The sequence below is a fragment of the Anguilla rostrata genome, chromosome 9 (assembly GCF_018555375.3).
Source record: "Anguilla rostrata isolate EN2019 chromosome 9, ASM1855537v3, whole genome shotgun sequence".
NCBI lineage: Eukaryota > Metazoa > Chordata > Actinopteri > Anguilliformes > Anguillidae > Anguilla > Anguilla rostrata.
Genome location: NC_057941.1, coordinates 5873586 through 5893946, shown reverse-complemented (window position 1 = coordinate 5893946; position 20361 = coordinate 5873586). Strand labels below are relative to the sequence as shown.

At 39.3% G+C, this 20361-nt stretch overlaps 1 protein-coding gene across 2 annotated transcripts in view; it reads left to right on the top strand.

Moving 5' to 3' along the window:
• Window positions 1-425: 425 nt before the first annotated feature.
• The window catches only part of LOC135262755 (cell adhesion molecule DSCAM-like), a 104484-nt gene continuing 84548 nt past the window's right edge, over window positions 426-20361 (top strand). Inside the window, exons 1-3 of one of the 2 annotated variants that reach the window (XM_064349944.1) lie at window positions 426-1231; window positions 13255-13572; window positions 13874-14020. In XM_064349944.1, coding sequence (XP_064206014.1) covers window positions 1189-1231; window positions 13255-13572; window positions 13874-14020 — 508 coding nt within the window. In that variant the 5' untranslated portion in view covers window positions 426-1188. The remainder of the gene's footprint in view (window positions 1232-13254; window positions 13573-13873; window positions 14021-20361) is intronic. The other variant, XM_064349943.1, reaches the window with a different exon arrangement.

Here is a 20361-nt window from a genome sequence, read left to right as displayed (position 1 = left end):
TTTCAAGGCAAATGAAAGACATTCATTTGACCCACCCCCCCCCCCCCCCCCCCCCAAAAAAAAAAAAAAAAAATTAACATAAAAACGATAGAAATACAAATATAAAAACATTTTTAATAAATGTGAATTCAGAATGGAGATGCAATTTACTAAATAAAACAGGAAGATATAATGTCTATAATGAATCGAAAACATTTTAATTTCACACATTTTGTTGTTGTTCTTCATTCCTAAGGCCTTGTCTGTACTGTATTAAGCTACGTGATATATCGACGTCTATGATATTTAGCTAATTTTACGTGATAGTGTAAGCATTGCATATTTTCTCTGACTAACCGCGAGTCTATTCTGTTTTAAGAGATGGTTTTCTGGTCCAGCGTGTTCAGCTGTTTGGCGCTTTGCTCAGAAGGCGAGCAGAGCGCCTCTGCACCTTTAAGGCAATGAAGAAGAAAATCGGCTGCAGACGCAGGGGAGAGGGTTATTCTGTAATGCTCTGAGGAAGAGAGGGTTAGCGCAGGGACCAATGTGATTAAAACGGCAGTGGGAAGATGTGCTTGCTTGTTGCTTGCTGGAAGGAGAGTGGTGGTGAGGAAGGTTTGAGATTGGAGTATAACAATTATTATCTCTGCTTCAGATTATCTGACCTGGGCTCTTCGGACTAAATATTTCGAAATCACTTCTCAATGTTTTATTAATTAATTTCGGAAAGTGTTTTGTTTTCATTTATATTCATTTTAAATTGAGTTCTGTTTAATATTTGTTGTTGCCCGTGTGTCTATAATCCCACCTGTGCACATTTCGCTGGATCTGCGTGTTTTAGACTCTGCTCAGACTCAGCATCCCACCTGGCCCTTGATTCAAGGAAGCGAGCCTCCAGTCCAGCATCGCCCCGAAACCAAGGGAAATAAGCAAGGCACGGGGTAACAGCATCAAGAGAGGCGTGGAGTTGGATGTCAGCTTCAACCAAGACAATCACAGAAGCACATTCCTCTTCCAAGGAGAGAGAGCGAGAGAGCGAGAGAGAGAGAGAGAGAGTGAGAGAGAGAGAGCAGATTCCTCCTGCCTGACAGCTCTGTGATATTGTAATATTGCAACCAACAAACAGAAGAAAAATCAATATTGAATACTGGAGAAAGTGGGCAGTGTGAGAAGAAAAGGGCATAGCTTGGGGATTGAACGGAGCGGGGCATGTGGATATTGGCTATTATCTATTCCCAGTGCATCTTAAATGGTGAGTAATCATGCTTTCCCCCTAAAGTTAATATAGTCATTGTAAAAAGCTTTAAATTCCGACTAAGTTTGAGTTGTTAATTGATGCTGTGCAGCAGAAGTTTATTTAGTAAATGTTTACATTATTAATCCTGAATATCCATATTGAAAGTAAGCGAAGAGGACTTGTGAGCTTGAAATTGCGCTGTAATTAAACTAGTTTCGCTCCCTAGTCACTAATTCCTCAGGTTTAACAGCGCTCGTAGATAAGGCGGACACAGTATGTGTGACAGCGCGCGCGCGCGCGCGCGTGTGTGTTTAAATTTAAACGCCATACTTCTCCAGTGCTAAATAACACGCACACACGCTCAAGCAAACACACACACACGCCGACGCGCGCGCGCACACACGTGTGTTGCGTTATGTGTTTATATTTTATTTAGCAATGGACTAGTAAATGCGACATTTATAACTGATTGATGATATATTAATTGATGCGAACTTTTCTTGCTTTAACAGCCACTTTATTGGCTTTTTCCGTCATTTTATTAATTTTTTTCGCTGAATCATTTTAACGTTAAAATGTTTGTTTTTCGCAAGGACCTCGGAAATCAGTTTTTGCTTGTACATTTTTTTTTTTTTTGCTTATTAACGAAGTTCGGAACGTGAATAAAATATTAGCATGTACATACCTCATATACGATCAGTTGCAATTTAAGAAATTGATTTTCTGCATATTTTGTAGATTTACAAAAGTTAAATAGTCTTAATTAGTTAATTACTGATCAAACTATTACGTATTAAAATTATATAATTAAATTTCAGTTGACATACAATGCACATCTAAATTAAATGTGTTAAATTTACCTAGGATTTAAAAAAAAAAAAAATTTATTGACACTGACCTGACTGATTAATTGGATAAAGGAATGCATTCACAGTCAAATGTAATTTGTGAATGAACTCTTACTGAATAAATGTTCTCCCTATTGGACTGATATGCACTCTGAGTTGAATTAACGCGGGATATTTTACTGTGTAGCGAAATAAATGGTTACAATTCTGTAATTTAGCGATACTCTGTACAACAACGTCTGCAAGAGCAGTAAAATATCCGGATGAAAAATAAAATTGGGGGCTGGGGGATGTTTATAGAGAAGACTACACCTGCAGCTTTCATAGGTAACCATTTAAGGACAAGCAATGAGCTATGGCATTATTGTAAACCTAAAAATGAGACATGAATATGTTCTGCTTTATAGAACTACGACAGACCTTGATAAAAGAAAAAAAAAATATGGGGGAAAAAAAGCAATGTGTTCAGCCCTTATCTTTCACACACAGACGTTCATTCAAAATCTGCTTTTTTTCTTTCTTTTGTTTAACACAATGCAAAGGTGATTGACCTCTAATTGCCAAATGACGGGCTTATAGGTGTGAAATTGTAAGATACAGAGTGTGTGCCTGCCTGATCACTGGGTGACAGCAGACGAGTGTGAAGGGTGTGTATGTGGAATGAGACAGAGAGAGAGAGAGAGAGAGAGAGAGAGAGCATTTGGATGTTTTGGAACCCAAATGGAGGACATTAAGGAAAGACAGGAAAGGAAGGGGCTCACAGACCACGTCACTGGAATACAGAGGTGGTCAGTGCCTATAGAGCTTTGAAAAGAAACTACAGACTGAGGTATAGATATTGATGTGTTGTACACATGTTGAGATGCAGTCAATTGTAATCAGACCTGAAAAGAGCAGTATGATTATTCACAAATAATGCCTTTCCATTTTTTACCCCATAAATAAAAAGATATATGTCAGGGCTTATCGGGATTTATATAATTCTGTGTTTTTTCTGTTAGTTTTTTTTTTTTTTTTGCCAGTTCTGTGTAATTTTGCAGTTTCCTTGCAAATGTCCTTGTTTCACTGCCTTAAACACCTGTATTATGATGAGAGTATTTAATGATAATCCACAAGAGGTCACATTAGCTTGACTGAATGTTTTGACTATGACCATTTACAGAACAATTTTTTGGTTAATCACACCAGATTTTTCAGTTTTGCTTTAATTTATTTTTAATATTGGGCTGTAGTTGGAATAACGGGCAATGATGTAATCATAAAACCAACAGAAATGCTAAAATAGCCTTGTGTTTTGTTTATTGACAGACTGTTTATTGATAGATTTATTTCTGTATGGGCTGTGCTGATTGTTTGTCAGACAACATTAGTCGTTGGTCGATTTGTTTTTGTGGTTTTGTCGAATGCACTGCAAAGTCGATGTGCAGCATTTCTGTTGAATTGTATTCCGCCCTTCTTTCTGAGCTGAAAGGCAGGATTTCAGCATTTTCATGCTTTTAGACAGGTTGTGCACATGCAGTACTCCTCGGGCAGTCTCTATGGAAACCCAGGTAATTGAGTGTCAGCACTGTGCAGGTTTCATTGAGCTGGGCTGTACTATACGTAGGTGACCCGGAAGTGCTGCACACCAGATCCTCATCGTCCATCTTATTTTTCGTTCTGCAATGATCTGACCATTCATATTGTCAAAACCATGCATTTAAGAATGAGGAAAGTCAATAACTGACATACATGTATGTATGCAAATTATTTTATTTCAGCAATTGGGGTGGACAAAAGTTTATTTATAACCTTATTTATGCTTAAATGTAAATTAAAGGAACATTTGTTCACAACATATAATTCAAGTACAAATTATTATTATTATTATTATTATTAGTATTATTGTGAGTTCATATATATATATAACCATGAAAATGTCAGGAGCATACTCTATCAACATATTGGTGAATATTAAAAACATAAAGGTGAGGGATTAAAATAAAGAAATATGGTATATTTTAATATCATGTACACATTTCCATATATTTTAGTACAATACAATAACATTTGGTTGTGAATCAGACTGAATTTCAAAAGGATTGTTATTTCATTGATAAAACTCTCACACCTTGTGCAGTCTTAAATTATTTACTTAGTGAAATATGGGATGCCTTATTTCAGTAAGTTTTTACTGTTTCAAAATGTTATATATACACGTGTGTGTGTGTTAAAGCACAAATCAACATATTTGTCCTTGGGAAGATAGATTAGGAAACTGGATGGTTTTGAGTATGGAGAAAATGATGTGAATCATATGCACTGGTGAGCTCAGCAATAGCGATCAACCTGGTAGACCATGGAAGACCACTGTAGTGAATGACCAAAGAATACTTTCCGTTGAAAAAAACCCCTTTCAACTGTCAGATCAAGAACTCCCTCCCGGATTTAGGCATAGACTACCATAAATAGAAGACTACACCAACATAATCTCAGAAGGTTCACTGCAAGACACAAGCCACTGGTAAGCCTTAAGAACAGAATGGTCAGTTAGTTGGAGTTTTCTTTAAAAAAAAAGATCAAACAAGTATTAACCTGTAACAAAGTTATGGAAAGAGGACAGTGTGGAGAAAGAAAGGAACAGTTTATAATCCAAAACATTCCCTCATCTGTGAAACATGGTGGAGATATGGCTTGGGCATGTATGGCTGCCACTGGAACTAGCTCACTTGTCTTCATTGATGATGTGATTGCTGTCGGCAGCAGCAGGGTGAATTCTGAAGCGTACAGAAACATCAGCTCAGATCCAACCTTGCTGCAGGAGAATTACGCAAAACCTACTGCGAAAGCACCTAAGAAACTTTTCAGGGCAACAAATTAGAATGTTCTTGACCGGCTAGTTACTTGTCCTGTATCCAATTGAACATGTGTTTCACTTGTTGAAGACAAGACTGGAGGTAAAATGCATCAGGAACAATGAGGAACTTAAGATGGCAGTACAGGCCTAGCAGAGCATCACCAGAGAAGATAACCGGCATCTGGCTGTAGGTTGTACACTTCATGCAATCATCGAGTGCTAAGGATTTGGAACCAAGAACTAAATGTGATTACTTTATTTCAAATTATGTTAATTTGTCCAATTACTTTCGCTCCCCTAAAATGGGGGGACTATATATAAAAAGGACTGTAATTCCTACATTTATCAACTGATATGGATGTAAATAACTTAAAATTAAACCTGACAGTCTGTACTTTAACCCCTTTTTTCTATCTTTTGTTAAATCCAATGTGCTGGAGTGCAGAGCATATGCAATGCTTATTGGTGATATGGCCAGCACAAGGAGAGCAGGAGCATGTGCTCCCATATACTGTTCGCTGAGTAGGCAGAAAGGAGCAATACAACTGGGGTAGTAATGAGGTTGGGGCAGCAGCAGACGAAAAATGCAGTATGTGAAGTAAAACAGATGAGCTGTGGGGTAGTGAAGCAGGGGCAGGTTAGAGCAGGAGTCAGACCGGAGCAGAGATGACACTGAAGTGGGGGTTAGGTTTGAGTAAAAGTAACGTTGAAGTAGGGCTTGTGGTGGAAGCACAGGTTAGGTATAAATCAATCAATCAATCAATCAATCAATCAATCACTTTTAATGACCACATGACCGAGGTCGGTGGAATTTGCTTTCAGTACAGCATGGTGGGAAGCTCAGTGCAACAGTGTCAGTGACATCAATCATAGACGGATATCAACATTACATTAAACACAATGACCAGCACACAGATAATATTCACAGGTTGCCACAAGACAAAATTCACAGACAATATTTACAAAATTGAAACAAGAGCTTTAAGTGCGGTACATCTGTCAGGGTCAGTGAGAAGAGTTAGAGCAGGGTCAAGCTTACGGCTGAGTTTATCTAAAAATAAATCTGTGCCTCTTCTTCACATATGTGTTTCTGTGTACTGTACATTCTGTCACATAATCGATGGGCCAGATGCAGCCATGCACGGCCAAACTGAATTTATTATTGTTTGATCATTTATGTTGTTGAGGAACTGCCACATATCACTGTCTTTAACAACAGCAAGGTGCTGTACTCTTTTGACAGGGATGCATCACTTTGTGGGGCATTTTATTTTTCTTTTTTTGTCAATTTGTTGAACTTTATCTTTTAGTCTCCGTCATATCAGTACATCTAGAGATCTGTTCCTATCATTTTTCTGCTCCTTAAACATCCCTCTGCATTCTGATCTATTTTTCTTCACCTTTATGTTATCTTTTCTGTTGATGTCCTATGGAGGTACGTTATTTTTGAAGGAAATAAGAAGGGGAGGGGTAGAACACCTGGAGAGAAGGAGGATAGACGAAGAGAGGGAGGGAAAATGGACGTGCTCATTTTTTTTGTGGCAGTTATTTTTTAAATGTGGAGCAGACTGTAAAATTTAAGATTGAGGCAGCAAAGTCTATTTTTAGTGGGTTATTTCCAAGTGGTGCTGAGACATGAGATGGGGAGGAAGAGGAAGAGTATGGCCTGGCATTTCCCCTCGCCTACTCGCTGGACCTTAGTGGGCTCATTGAAAACTCAGAGGAAAGTTCTGGAAAGACCGAGTGGCATCCAGAATCCATTGATCTTAAGGCTGATGTGTGGGGGATACAGGGAAAGGTTACTTGTTGTGTGTTTTGCCCCACAATCCAGTGCATCGATACAGAAGCGTGAGACGGAAAAACTGGGCAGCTCAGTCATTTTAAAAAGCCTGCCAGGGGTATGGCATCCACCAGGGACCTGTAAACTCAGCCAGGCAGTTGAGGTCAGACTTATGCTTATGCTTAATTTATGGAGTCAAATGCCATATTCCAGTCTGGTTCATAATGTGTATACTTCTCATAGTAAAGGATCATGATCAATTGAACTCTGAGAATTATCTATTTTTATATTTAGAAATCTTACTCAGTCAATAGGACATTGTGATATGACACTGCTAATAACAGACCAATGGAGCGAATTGATTAACTTATCACCCTGCCCTGAACTAAATCAAGCCATGCATCTGATAAGGCATTTAATAATGGATTTGAGTCTGTTGTCCTGAACTGACAAAAGGGTATGGGCAAGAAAGTACCAGTACCATACCAAAACTGACATGAGATTGAATTTGACATTTGAGTGCATTTTACCTGAAGATTTCTGTTGTCGTTTTAATTCTGTCTGTCTATATTTGATACCTGAAGGGCCACTGAAATTAAATGTAAGATGTGATGTGTTATTACCAATATGGATTTTTTTTGTTGTTAAAAGGGTGTGGGGGGGGGGGGGCAGCATGCAATGCAGATATGTAGCTGAAAATGACAGATTAATTATTAGAAGTCTGTAAGGGTTCCCAGGAAGGTGCACATTTTTAAATTCTTGTAAATTTAAAACGAAAGCATGGCTTGCCTGAGGTCTGTTATGTTTTATTTTCCTTCTCTATCAGCTCTCCCCCAGAAGTGATTATGCTAATTGCTGTTTGATCAGATGATTAAATTATAATTTGATTAATCCTGAGAGCTAAATGCTCTGAATACATTTGCATCTGTTTCACTTCACTGCATTATGGAACTAGCAGTCCCCTGTCATTACGCTAGCACAGTACGCTATGAAAGGAATGATCTGGGACCAAAAGAGAAACATATTCCAGCAATGAGGAATGGGGACTGAGGAAGGGGTTGCTGATTAAAAAAAAAAAAAAAAACGTAATGTAGACTGCTGTGTCCTTTAGTCCAGAATAAACAGGATAGTTTGCAGAGGGATATAATAATGGCAGTTAAATTGGACTGTGGTACTGAAGTGAACATCTGATTTAAATATAGCTGATTAGCAGAGTGCTAATAAGATGATAGAGGCCAGCTGCCTTGCAGTGAATGCAAATGGCATGCAAGCTGTGCACCTGAGGATCCACATAGACAGAAGTCAGCTGTGTGTCAAACTAATGTTAAGAGACTGTTCATATATTGTGCTCACAATGCTGTAATTAATACCCTTTTTAAATTCTCCTGATCATGTCAGAAAAACCCAGTAAAACCCAAATGACTCAATTCAGTTAACTCTGTTTCCCATAATTCCTCGCTTTTCATATAGACAAAATTTCCACAATTGGGCAATTCTAATGACACCAACAGGGGTGTCTGTAGTGATTTGTCGTCTCGACCCACGCAATTTTAAACTGTCACTCACAGTTTCCAAAATCAACTCTTTCTTTGCCAGGAAAGTATATCGGTACCCTATTAAAGACAACCGAGTGCGATGAGAAAACACCCCATATGCACAATTGTTATGGTATTTTCCAAGAGACTGGCCGGCTAAGTTAATTCAATATTTTTTTCAAAGTAATGGAAAGCTGCATATCGATCGGAGTCTTGTAATTTTGGGTTACAGAGTTACAGTGGGTTACCTTGTAAAATGGGTTACAGTTTTCAAGGAAGATTCACTTGTATCAGGCCCCTTCTGCATTTCTAAGGGTTTGCACACATCATATATTGTAGATGTGTACATTCTGCAATGCAGTATAAAATTCCATGATACGGTGGCGCGTGTTATCCAGTATTCACTCTGGGCTCGTACTCGTAAAACCTCAGGGTACATATTGTGGAGTTCCCTTACACTAAACGTGTACATAACATCTGCCACCTCATCCACAAATACTGGAGTCAAATTGAGTTTAGCAGAACACATTGTTATTAAGGGATTAGGAGTCAAAGCCTCAGCACTTTGGTGCACAGAATGTCATTAAACACATGTAGGAACTGTAGCTTGTGTCCAAGGAGGCTTAGGCAGTAGTGGTCTACATATATTGCCATAGCAATAACCTTGTGTGAAAATTATACTTGGTGGACAAGAGTTAGATAAAATGCATTGAGGTATTCTTTAAACATGATCTGAAAAAAAATATAAATACTACACACACACACACACACACACACACACATGCACAGACGCACACCCATACACACAATTATGTATTATTAATATTAACTATGTCCCTTGGCTGACGTTGATTATTTTTGGGCCTCACAAGGTTTTCCTCATCATTCCAGTGTGCCTACACTCTGAAAGATTCAGTCATTGAACTGTCTCAGCTAATTGATTAAGACTTTCTGCATAAAGCCACTTTGATTCCTCTCTGCAGACTGATTTGGTTCCAGATGATATGTGGAACAGGAGCGTCTCTTGCAGAAACTAGTGGTCTTGAGAGATGAAAAAGCCTCTGTGTTTGCCAGGCCAATCATGTCTACTAAAAGCAAAACCCCTTGTTACCATTTATGTCTCTGCTCCTTGGCAGTAAGGAGACAGACACCATTATCTGCCACAATGTCCCATCCTATACTGGTAAATATTCATGAAAACAAATTGGGAGATAATAATCTGGCAAACTCCTCTGTGGCGACAGCATTTGCTGTAGCCCTGAGGCCAGAGTAGGGCTCCTTACCCACCGAAATCCACCAGTGCCCCTAGGCTATCTGAAGAGCTCTGACTTAATTACTGCACACTGCCCGTCATAATGTCACCTCAAACCAAACACAGCCACACAGTAGCTACATCCACATATTGTTCCAAAAAAATTGAAAATATTTTTTCAAAGATTTCATTAATTGATACGACATTTTAGAAATAATGCAATAATGTGAAATGAAGCTGAAACTGAAATATACTAAATATATTACTGAAATATATTGCTGTTAATACCATACATCTGAAAAATATAAAAAGTAAGTAAATAAAACATTTAAGAGGTTGAATTCCATTCTGTCAAAATGCTTTACTCTGATCATAGTGTTTTACTGGTTTTTTTGATGCTGAAATACAGTGTTTGTTCAAGGCATATACAATCTGCATAAAGTAATTTGAGAGGCATATGATTTATTATGTATTTTAATTATTATAACCACTGTCTTGGCCAGGTCTCCCTCAAAAAGGGATTGTATCTCTTCAAGATTAAATAAAGGTTGAAAATAGATTTTACACTTACAATATACATATTTATTAACTCAAGCTTTGTAAGAAGATGCCGCCTTTTGCACATATTTTATTTTTATTCTCAGTAACTAAATCCTTCAGTGTTTAAATTAACTAATAATTGTCTATTGCTTTTGAACTATTGCTTTTGCACTTAGAATATCAGAATCTTCAATGCATATGTTTACCAAAAGTCACTCATGGGCAGCCATGTGCATGACCATTCTTAAAAACGTACACCAGCTGACCACAGTGGCATTTCTACTAACTATATTTCTTCACTTGGCTACTGTAGAAAACGTTCATATCAGCAACCACCACATTTCTACATTCATGCTACCTCGCCCTGTTCTCTATCTACCCGCATACAAACAATTAGTACGTATGTACTGTCTGCAACACCCCATTAAAACATTCCATTTAAAAACATGACTCATTCATAATTATAATTACTAGTAGTGAACATGAGAAAAGTACATTTGTACAACAGTTTACCTATGCTATTTCACGCATTACTTGAACAACTATATAAATGGGTAAGTAGTAGTACCAGCTGCTTTATATACCTTTTCAATAAGGAAAATCATCTCATTCATGGTAGCTATATTATCTTTGCACTATAGTCTGTGATCATGTTAAACTTCACCTACATGTAAAAATATAAAAATCTGAAAATGGTGAAAAAAAAAAACATAAGCCATAGTACTTGTGTATATGTGCACATGTGCATGTGTGTCTGTGTGTGCATGTATGTGTACGTGTGTGTGTGTGTGCGTGTGTGCGTGTGCGTGTGTGCGTGTGTGCGTGTGTGCGTGTGTGCGTGTGCGTGTGCGTGTGTGTGTGTGTGTCTGTGTATGCATGTATGTGTGCATGTGTGTGTATGTGTACATGTGCATGTGTGTCTGTGTGTGTGTGTGTGCATGCGTGTGTGTGTGTGTGTGTGTGTGCATGTGTGTGTGTGTGTATGTGTGTGTATGTGTGTGTGTGCATGTGTGTGTGTGTGTGTGTGTGTAGTGTGTCTCTGTGTGTGTGTGTGTGTCTCTGTGTGTGTACGTGTGTGTGTGTGTGTGTGTGTGTGTACGTGTGTGTGTGTGTGTACGTGTGTGTGTGTGTGTGTGTGTGTGTGTGTGTACGTGTGTGTGTGTGTGTGTATGTGTGTCTCTGTGTGTGTGTGTGTGTGTCTCTGTGTGTGTACGTGTTGTGTGTGTGTGTGTGTGTGTGTGTGTGTGTGTGTGTATGTGTGTGTAGGTGTGTGTGCATGTGTATGTGTATGTGTGTGTATGTGTGTGTGTGTGCGTGTGTGTGTGTGTGTGTGTGTGTGTGTGTGTGTGTGTGTGTGTGTGTGTGTGCGTGGGTGTGCTGTGTGTGTGTGTGTGTGTGCGTGTGTGTGTGTGTGTGTGTGCTCTGTGTGTGTGTGTGTGTGTGTGTGTGTGTGTGTGTGTGTGTGTGTGTGTGTACGTGTGTGTGTGTGTGTGTGTGCGTGTGTGTTCATAGGATGTGTGTTCCTGCCTAAGTACATTTCTGTATCAAAGCTGATGGAGCCAAACAGAGGGTGGAGCTGCTACGATTTGAAACCTTGTTACAAATTTATGAAGTGCTAAAATGTTTTGCCCCCAGGGATTGAATTGGCAGCTGTCGCTTGGAAGCCATTTACTGCCAGGCAGCCAGTCAGAGACGAACTGAGATAGCAGTAGCAGGCAGGCGGCCGCACTTAACAATACGAAAACCGGCATTGTTTGGAAATTGAGCACTTTGCAATTACAGCAAACTGGAGTGAAGCTAAATAATAACCCTCCTCACCCACTAACCAGTGAAAATGCATATGCTCCTTTGCGCTTGTTTAAGTTTCACAATTATTGAAATCTCTTGAATTACTGAATCTTTTGAATTTAAGGAAATGGAAGCTTAAAAAACTGAAGGAAAATGTAACTTGTGTATAATTTATTTCAGAAAAATAAGTGCAAACAGCAATTTTTATTTTTTTTATTTAGTTTTTTTTTTACCACAGAAGGTTGTGTTATTGAAGATATTCTTTCTTGGGGTACTGTAGGGCTAACCCAAAAAAGGAGCCTTGCTTTAAACTGAAAAGTGTACTCAAATTACCTTCAGAATCAGATATTTTCAAATTGGATTTTGAATAAAATATAAAATTATTTGTCACTTTTAATCAAGTGAAAGCTTGGTAACAAACATTGTGAGGAGCAGTTTTTGCTTGATTTTATGACCTCCAGAAAGGTAAGGTAGGGAACTTCCAGTTGTTTTATATGGAATTACTGGTTGTAGATAGCAGGACCAAAACAACTAAAATTGTGTCACTGTCCAAATACTGACTGCACTGTATATTGTAAGGTCTTACTTCAGCCTGGTCAGCAAAAATCAATCATTGTATTTTCTTTTTTATCAGTAGACATTGTGTCTGCCTAACTGCCCAAGTGAATTGTTGGGAAACACCAACCATTACAGTGCAAAGTCAGGAGGTGCTGTAAAAAAAAAATTTCATAGTTTTTGTGAGCCAGAGAATAAAGGGATTTCCTCCCCTGATGCCTTCATTTCTGCCATTATGTTCCCGAAGTACTTACTTTTCTGCCCGCACATTTTGGTTGGGTTTTACCATCTTGTGAAGGACGTCCTTGGGTGCTATGCTGGCCCTCCCAGGTCAACTTCTGATTTCACCTGCAGTTGATTGAACTGCCTTGGATGGCAATTCACTTTCAATGGAGCCAGGGAACAACAGCAGGAAGACTGCTGTTGCCAGTGTTCAGATTAATTCTTTTAAACAATGATCAGTGTTTCTCTCTCTAACTGTCCAACCATTGAATCATGAACTATGATAAAGTTTGACACTAAATTTATTATACCCACTGCAAATAGTTATTTTGTTTATACCTATTAACTGTAAATCAGTCAATCAATTTATTAATAAAGTGTTGGCAGACATAAAAATGATATAAGCTCATTTTATCGATACTGATCTGTACATGAAGGGATGTATACCAATTTTTCTCATGAACTTTTTAAAAAAGCAAGAATTTTCATGCATGAAATATATCTGGCCAATCTTTTCTGTATGTTTGGATTTTTTTGTTGCAAAGCATGTTTAAACCCTATTTCCTACTCTTATTTTTGTTTTGCACTTTGAAAATTTGACGCAAGCGTACACTTGATTAATCATTCGTAGTAGTGAACATGACTAATCTTCTCTTGTTTTGTCGTATTGCCTGTCTTACAGTTTTCAGTGAAGACCTGCGGTCCAGCTTATATTTCGTCAATGCATCTGTGCAAGAGGTAGTGTTTGCCAGCACTACTGGGACCTCGGTTCCCTGTCCCGCAGCGGGCGTACCCCCAGTAACGCTGCGCTGGTACTTCGCCACTGGAGAGGAGATCTATGACGTCCCAGGGATACGCCATGTGCACCCCAATGGCACCCTCCAGATCTTCCAATTCCCCCCTTCAAGCTTTAGCAACTTAATCCATGACAACACGTACTATTGCACAGCTGAAAATCCTTCAGGGAAAATTAGGAGCCAAGATGTACATATTAAGGCCGGTTAGTGTCCTGCTCGTGCTACAATGTTTTTTTTGTTCAATAACTTAATGTTTAGTGGTTACTTTTATTGGCCTTCTAGCAGAACAAATTAAACTCCCAAGTCTTTAAATCGCTTTTGTAATATACATTGTAGATATTTTAGGTATATTCATTTTGATTTATATGTGTATTTTAACGTCATTTAAGTCACAAATATAGAATTTTATATATAATGAACTCTCACACAATTGTATTCATACATGGCTTTAACAGACAGCTTCCCCGTTCATGTATTTCCCTCAATGTGTTTTGCTGCATCCAGTTTTACGGGAGCCCTATACTGTCCGTGTGGAGGACCAGAAAGCCATGAGAGGCAATGTAGCGGTCTTCAAGTGCATTATCCCTGCCTCCGTGGAGGCCTACATCACTGTTGTGTCGTGGGAGAAAGACACGGTCTCACTTGTCTCAGGTAGGCCCCCTGCTGTTTCAAGTGCATCATGCTGATGTGGAGGTTGGCTTCTCTGGCAACGACGGCGGCGAAATAACAGTTTTGAGCTTTGCGGTAGCCGCAGTGGACGTTAAACGTTCATGTTCACTTTCGTGAAGGGTCATGATGCGTACGTTTATGAATAAGTGTTCATTGCATTGTTGTAAATGTGTCTGATATTTTGTGCTTTGGAAAGACCCCAGAACTGTTATAAAATGCTGTGTTTTTGAGCTGAACAGTTTGCCTTCGGATATATTTACCTGGTTTCTGCCCACTATTTCTATATATGAGTACTGTGCTTCATGGGGGCACATGAGTCACCTGTTTGGTTGCAAGGTCCCTCCATTACAGGAGATACACAGTACCTTTTCTCTTCCCATACCACCCCGGCCAGCAAAGGTGCATGCCTGCCTAATCCCATCACAGCCTGTCTCTACTCGCGGTCCGATTTTCCCTCCACAAGAGTGGAGTATGCCAGTTGGGTCACTTCGCTTAACTGTATTGACCCAGTTTCCCCACAATTGAAAAATTCACATCAGTTAAATAGAACGCTCTTCTTTTCGATTGTTTCCTCCCCCGTGGGGTAATTTTGCTTTATGTGGGGCATTTAACCTACTCAATAGACAAGCTAATAACATGGGTGGGCAGAGGATAAACACAGGGATCAGTTTTTTTTTTTTTTTGCGTGTTCATCCACCAAAGTAAAAGCATCCATTCTGAAATCCCAATCATTCTGCTCACCATCATGCTGTGGATATTGCTTGGATGGTCCTTTTTTTGTCTTTGATTGATGTTGTTGGCACATTATGGACAAAGCCAGCTTTTGTGTTACCTTAATTTGGCTTGAGTAAGGGTGTATACACTGTACAGCTCATTATATTGCAGTCACATGATGTATTATGAAAACATAATTTGAACATAATAAAAATGTATGCATTATTTACATTTTCTGTGCAACTATTTGTATGGATGCTACTTTAATCAGTCAGATCTGCTATAATACCCTCTGAGCAAAAATGTGTCTGTTCGACATACATGGAATGCTGCCATGTTGTCTGTGGGATGCCTTCTGAGTAGCCAGAAGGAAAGTTTATAAGACGCTGCATCCATCGGCACCATATGTCCGTACACACCTTGGTCTGTATTGTGATTTAGGGTGAGTTAGAAGACATCATTTGGCATTTAACAATATTTCAGTGGTCTCTGTCAAGATCGACAGAAACACCATGTAATGTGGATGACCACAGTGACAGGAGAGCCAAGAGCGACGAACCCATTTTGGCTCATCTGCATTCAGTAGGAGGGCCCACACATTATATGCTGTAGGTGCTGCTTAGATAAGAGGCTGTCCTTTCACATATAGAAGTCTGAAAAATCCATACTATTTTTAATTCAGTGCCAGCTATGAGGATCGAGTGTCACAATAGTCTTATAATGGAAAACGTGTTTTTCCTGTCATCATACTGTGCATGACTGGTAATAGACAGTAGCATGGTTTTATAATATGCCTTATTTCATTGTTTTCAAAAGGGCAGCAGACATTTGAAAATGTAGTCTTTGCACCATTTTCCTGCTTTTTGGGACCTGTTTATATGGTCAAATGGAAATGTAGGCGTCCAGAGCTGCTTTTTTATTTATTCTGAGTAAACTTAATACACAACTTGACCAGAGGTGTCACTATTGCATAATGACATTGGCCATACCCTGTGATCTGAAAAACTCATCCCTTGGTTGACGCATTGGTCTTGGCCCCTGTCACGGGTGCTTCCTCAACACCCCCTTCTGGACTGTTGGTAGATTGTTGCGGAACATTGCCTTGATATGTTGCCATGTCAGATTAATATTTATTCTTAATAATAATTTCGCTCATTGCCACCAACAGTGTCCTGTACTTGCTCAGTGTTAGATGATATAAGCATAAGTCCTTGAGCTTATAGTAACTGAGCTATTCTCTTTTAAGGGGCATGATGTTGCAATATTGGTGAATTCTATTATTTGGCAGTACACCAGCAGATGCAGCTCCTGACATCAAACTCACTGCAGTGTGACCCCCCTGTTATGTTTCACTTTGTTTCAAAGGCTTTCCAGGCCAACGCTTTTAATGTTTCATGAAAGAAGATTTGCGAGAAGAAGACTGGTCTCGAACGGCATAAGACAGAGCTGTCCAACTGCTGTGATAAATAATTGATTTGTGTTTCTCTTTTCTTTTGTTGTGACTACGTACATCACGGAGCACGTATCCTCCTCTGCCTTTTTCTAGGGGTTGACCCACTTTGTACCTAATGAAGCAGTGTACCTTGGCACTCTCAAAACCATCCTATGTTGCACCTATCTCGACAAACTGTGTGGACCGCGTGCTTGAAATGCACAAATATGGACATGCTTGGATATGATCAAACATGTACATGTGACATTGTAGATTTTATGGCTGGTTGGGGAACCTCCAGTTCCGCCAGCTAATTAGACTTATTCCAGTGTGGATTGAAATGCTAATGGCATCCACTGACAATGGGCCCTACTGCACCTTTTTCAATTTTTCAATTCGATTTTATTTGCATTGCGATTTTTACAGAGAACTCTCACAAAGACACTTTACAGAGTAGCAAGGCAGAGAAAAAACAGCGAACAGAGCAAACGCCATGCCTGAACCCCAAAACAGAAAATACATGAGGTATAAAAAACTCCCAGTGGGGAGAAAACCCTCAAACCCTTAATGGTTTTAAGGGCTGAGAGTCTGTGGCTGTTGCAGTTATTTCTGTGGGGAACCCTGTAAAGTGGCAAACTCTCCGTGCTGTATTGGCATGGGGTATGCCCCGCCAAGGTATAGCTTAGCTGGATGGCATACCTCCCATCCCAATGTATATGGGGTTCCCAAACAGGGGCAAAATTACTAATGAGTAGAGAGGATTGATTTTTTCAGTTAGCTTTTAGGTAGTTTGGAATGTCTAATTCTGATAATTTTTTCACTGTTTGTAACGTAAGAAGCTTTTATTAGAAAAATGGCACTTATCACAATTTTAATTATAATTTCATAGAAACGCTCTTTTTCAAGTGCTCCTGCAAATGTTTTCAGCTCAACGGAAATAATACATAATGAAATAATGACTTTTCCTGGCCTAAATACAAAGAGCAGGTTGGTTGCTTGAGGCTCAGAGGGGGATTTTGTTGATGTTGATTCCACCACTGGAATATTAGCAGTTGTTTGACTTTTTGCAAACTGTTATTGGATTGTAAAATACCATAATCAACCGGCGTGTCAATTTCAGCCCTCCTTTGGGGAAGGGGACTGCCCTTTTATTTTTTGTTGCTATCTCTAGTGATTTTACGAACCAAGACTGTTTTTTCTTTTTTTGCATCAAAGTGCAATGAGTCTATGGTTTAAAACAGTATATGGGTTATTGCGCTGCACCTGTGTCAGACTGTGTCAGAAAGAACAGTCTGTTGACAACCACATAGAGAGGGATATTATAATAGGGTTGCAGTTTTTGGGAGTTTGATGGTGCAAAAACCATAGGCACTGGTCTACAGAGATGTGGCAGATGTGTCAGACAGTGCTCTCCACCACCATTGTAAAAACACCAAATGAGGGAATAGGTTTTGGAGGAACGGTGTTTCATCCCACCATTAGAGTTTCAGAATGTATGCCAACGCGCATTGAAGCTGTTCTGGCAGCTCGTGGTGGGCCAGCACCTTACTCAGAGGCTTCACGTTGGTTTTTCCTTCAATTTGTCACCTGTCTGAATCTCTCTGAATTGAGCATTTACATCATTTGATGAAGGCAGCAGGGGGTGTGGACCATCACAAAAATTTGGCTAAAAAGAGATAATTACATAATGAGAGGTCTGAAAATATTTTCATTGTCTTCAAATGTCTTCATTGCGTGACAAAGCTGCAGCATTTGAACAATACCAATGCGTTCGTTAACGTCGGTGCTTTGTTAAGAACATGGTCATTATATTTGGAGTGGAGCCACAGATGTGCATGACCTGCAGTAATTTAGCTTCAGGGTGAATTTGCGGTTGCTGATGGTCCAGTGGAGTTTGCTCCAATATTGGCTGGCTAAAGACATTTGAAATTATCTATGCTGATGAAAGTCAATATATAATTACATAATGGCACGTCATAATTAAGCAGCTGCGATTGAAAACTAAGTTAATCACAGTATGAAGTACTTCTCAAAATAAGACTGCTTAGCAGTCATTTGAAGCTGGCTGTGTTGAAGCTAAATTCAGCAGCAACTCATAAGCCTTAATGTTTCTACTAACATGCCATTAACCTGTCGTGTGGCTTTGAATTTATCTTTGTCTACAAATTAATTGCTTCCCGCATCTCTTCTTTTTAAATTAACCATTTACACAGAAATTAATTGGTGAGGCAAAAGTGAATGCAGGTTTTTAAATGCATCTTCAATGGTCCTGTGTGAATTTTCTTTTGCAAATACGCATGTTTGTTAAAGACTATATACGAGAATGTTTGTGTTTTTATGTATTCAGTTTTGAGTGTGCATGAGCTTCTGAATTTTTTATGCACGTGTATACATTTTAGTGCAAGTGAGGGTCTTAGTTCTTGCTTCATTCTGCATCCATGAGTGTTTATACTGCTTGTGAGGGCCTGTGTATTTGTGTGTTTCTAAAAATGTTGTTCTAATGTTTCATTCTTTATCTTGTTTCATCCATAGGTTGTATATTGCAGACCTTCACCCAGTTAATTAAATCTTAAAAGGCCATGTAATTATAAATACAGTAGATTAATACTGATCAACAACAGCCTATCAAATTCTGTTTGTTAAGGAAAAGGATGCAAACGTATATGAATGAAATGGTCCTGGTACTGAACCATTTTCGGTGGATCCAAGGCCGGACAGGAGCCTGAGGTGTATAACATATTTTCCATTATGTATTTTCTCCTCTGCCACCACTGCAATATAGACCGGAGAGCCACTGCGGTGCAGATGCTGCAGATAGCCCCGCTCATTCCAGGCATGACCCTTTGCTGAGGCCACCAGTCAACAAAGCAGGCAGACTGCTGAAGCCCTCTCTGCCATGTGACTCTCCATTCATTCCCTTTTCTGTGGCGGAGGACAATAATATGACACATAATGACACGGGTTGTCAGGAAATATAATGGAATTTGTGTCCAGACTCAGGGTAGAGATTGATTGTCCTGTATGTCTGTCATGCAATCAGTGTTTCGTGTTTCTTATTTTACCTTCATGGTATTTCCACTTTATTTCCTTGCGTTTAAGAAAATAAAGAAACACAGCCGTAATTAATATTTCCCCTTCATACATTAGATAATTATTTTATTTGAAATGGTTTCCATATAGATCTTATAGATGTCTCAGAATTGCAATGACATGCAATTACTTATTTTTTTAAAAGAACTAGCCATGTTGGTAAAGTGCAGTTGGGAAACCTTATTATACTTCAATTGATAGACAATGTGGTTGGTATGGTGGTGAAGTGGATAGTTAGCCCACAGCAAGAAGGTACTAATTTTATATCCCAACCGAGGGTCTTTTGTATGGAGTTTGCACACGTGGGTGTCCACCCAGAATTCTGGTTTCCTCCCATAATCCACAGACACGCAGTAGGCTAAATGGATGGAGGCTCTGACACTCAGTGTATTCATTTGTTGACATAGCTGTATTGGTTGCTGCGGTAATGATGTAGGCGTGCTTATGCATGTTCAAAGATGGTGGTGCATTTCTCCAATAAGTACTACTCTCAGTGACGGAACCTAGTAATATGGGAGGACGGCGATCACGACCATGACATTTATTTTGCCTTTTTGTATAGCTATTTCCCTGGATAAAATCACATTTATTATTATTATTTTCTGTTAAAAATGTTTAATTCATATTCAGGGAGATAGCCAATTACTTGCAAGTTAGATGACGTGTAGCCATTTACTAATATGATCGCCTGGAAAATAACCCATTAATCCACAGAATTTGCTGAGTTGTCTTAGAATTTTTATCGCCACAGAATGTAGCAAGGCTGGCAGTGTCAGCATAGCAACGGGTGCATCCAAAAAACTTTAAGTATGTCGCAATAGCTATAACAGCTCTTTTAGACTGTTATTACGTCACCCAGATAATTTTTGCAGCCCGGATCAAATTTGTTGTGACAATGCCATGGGGAAGGGGCACCAAGGGCATCATGGTAAATGGACTGCATTTATATAGCGCTTTTATCCAAAGCGCTTTACAATTGATGCCTCTCACTCACATTTAGGAGGTTAGGTGTCTTGGTCAGGGACACTTCGACACGCCCAGAGCGGGGTTCGAACCAGCAACCCTCCGACTGCCAGACAACCACTCT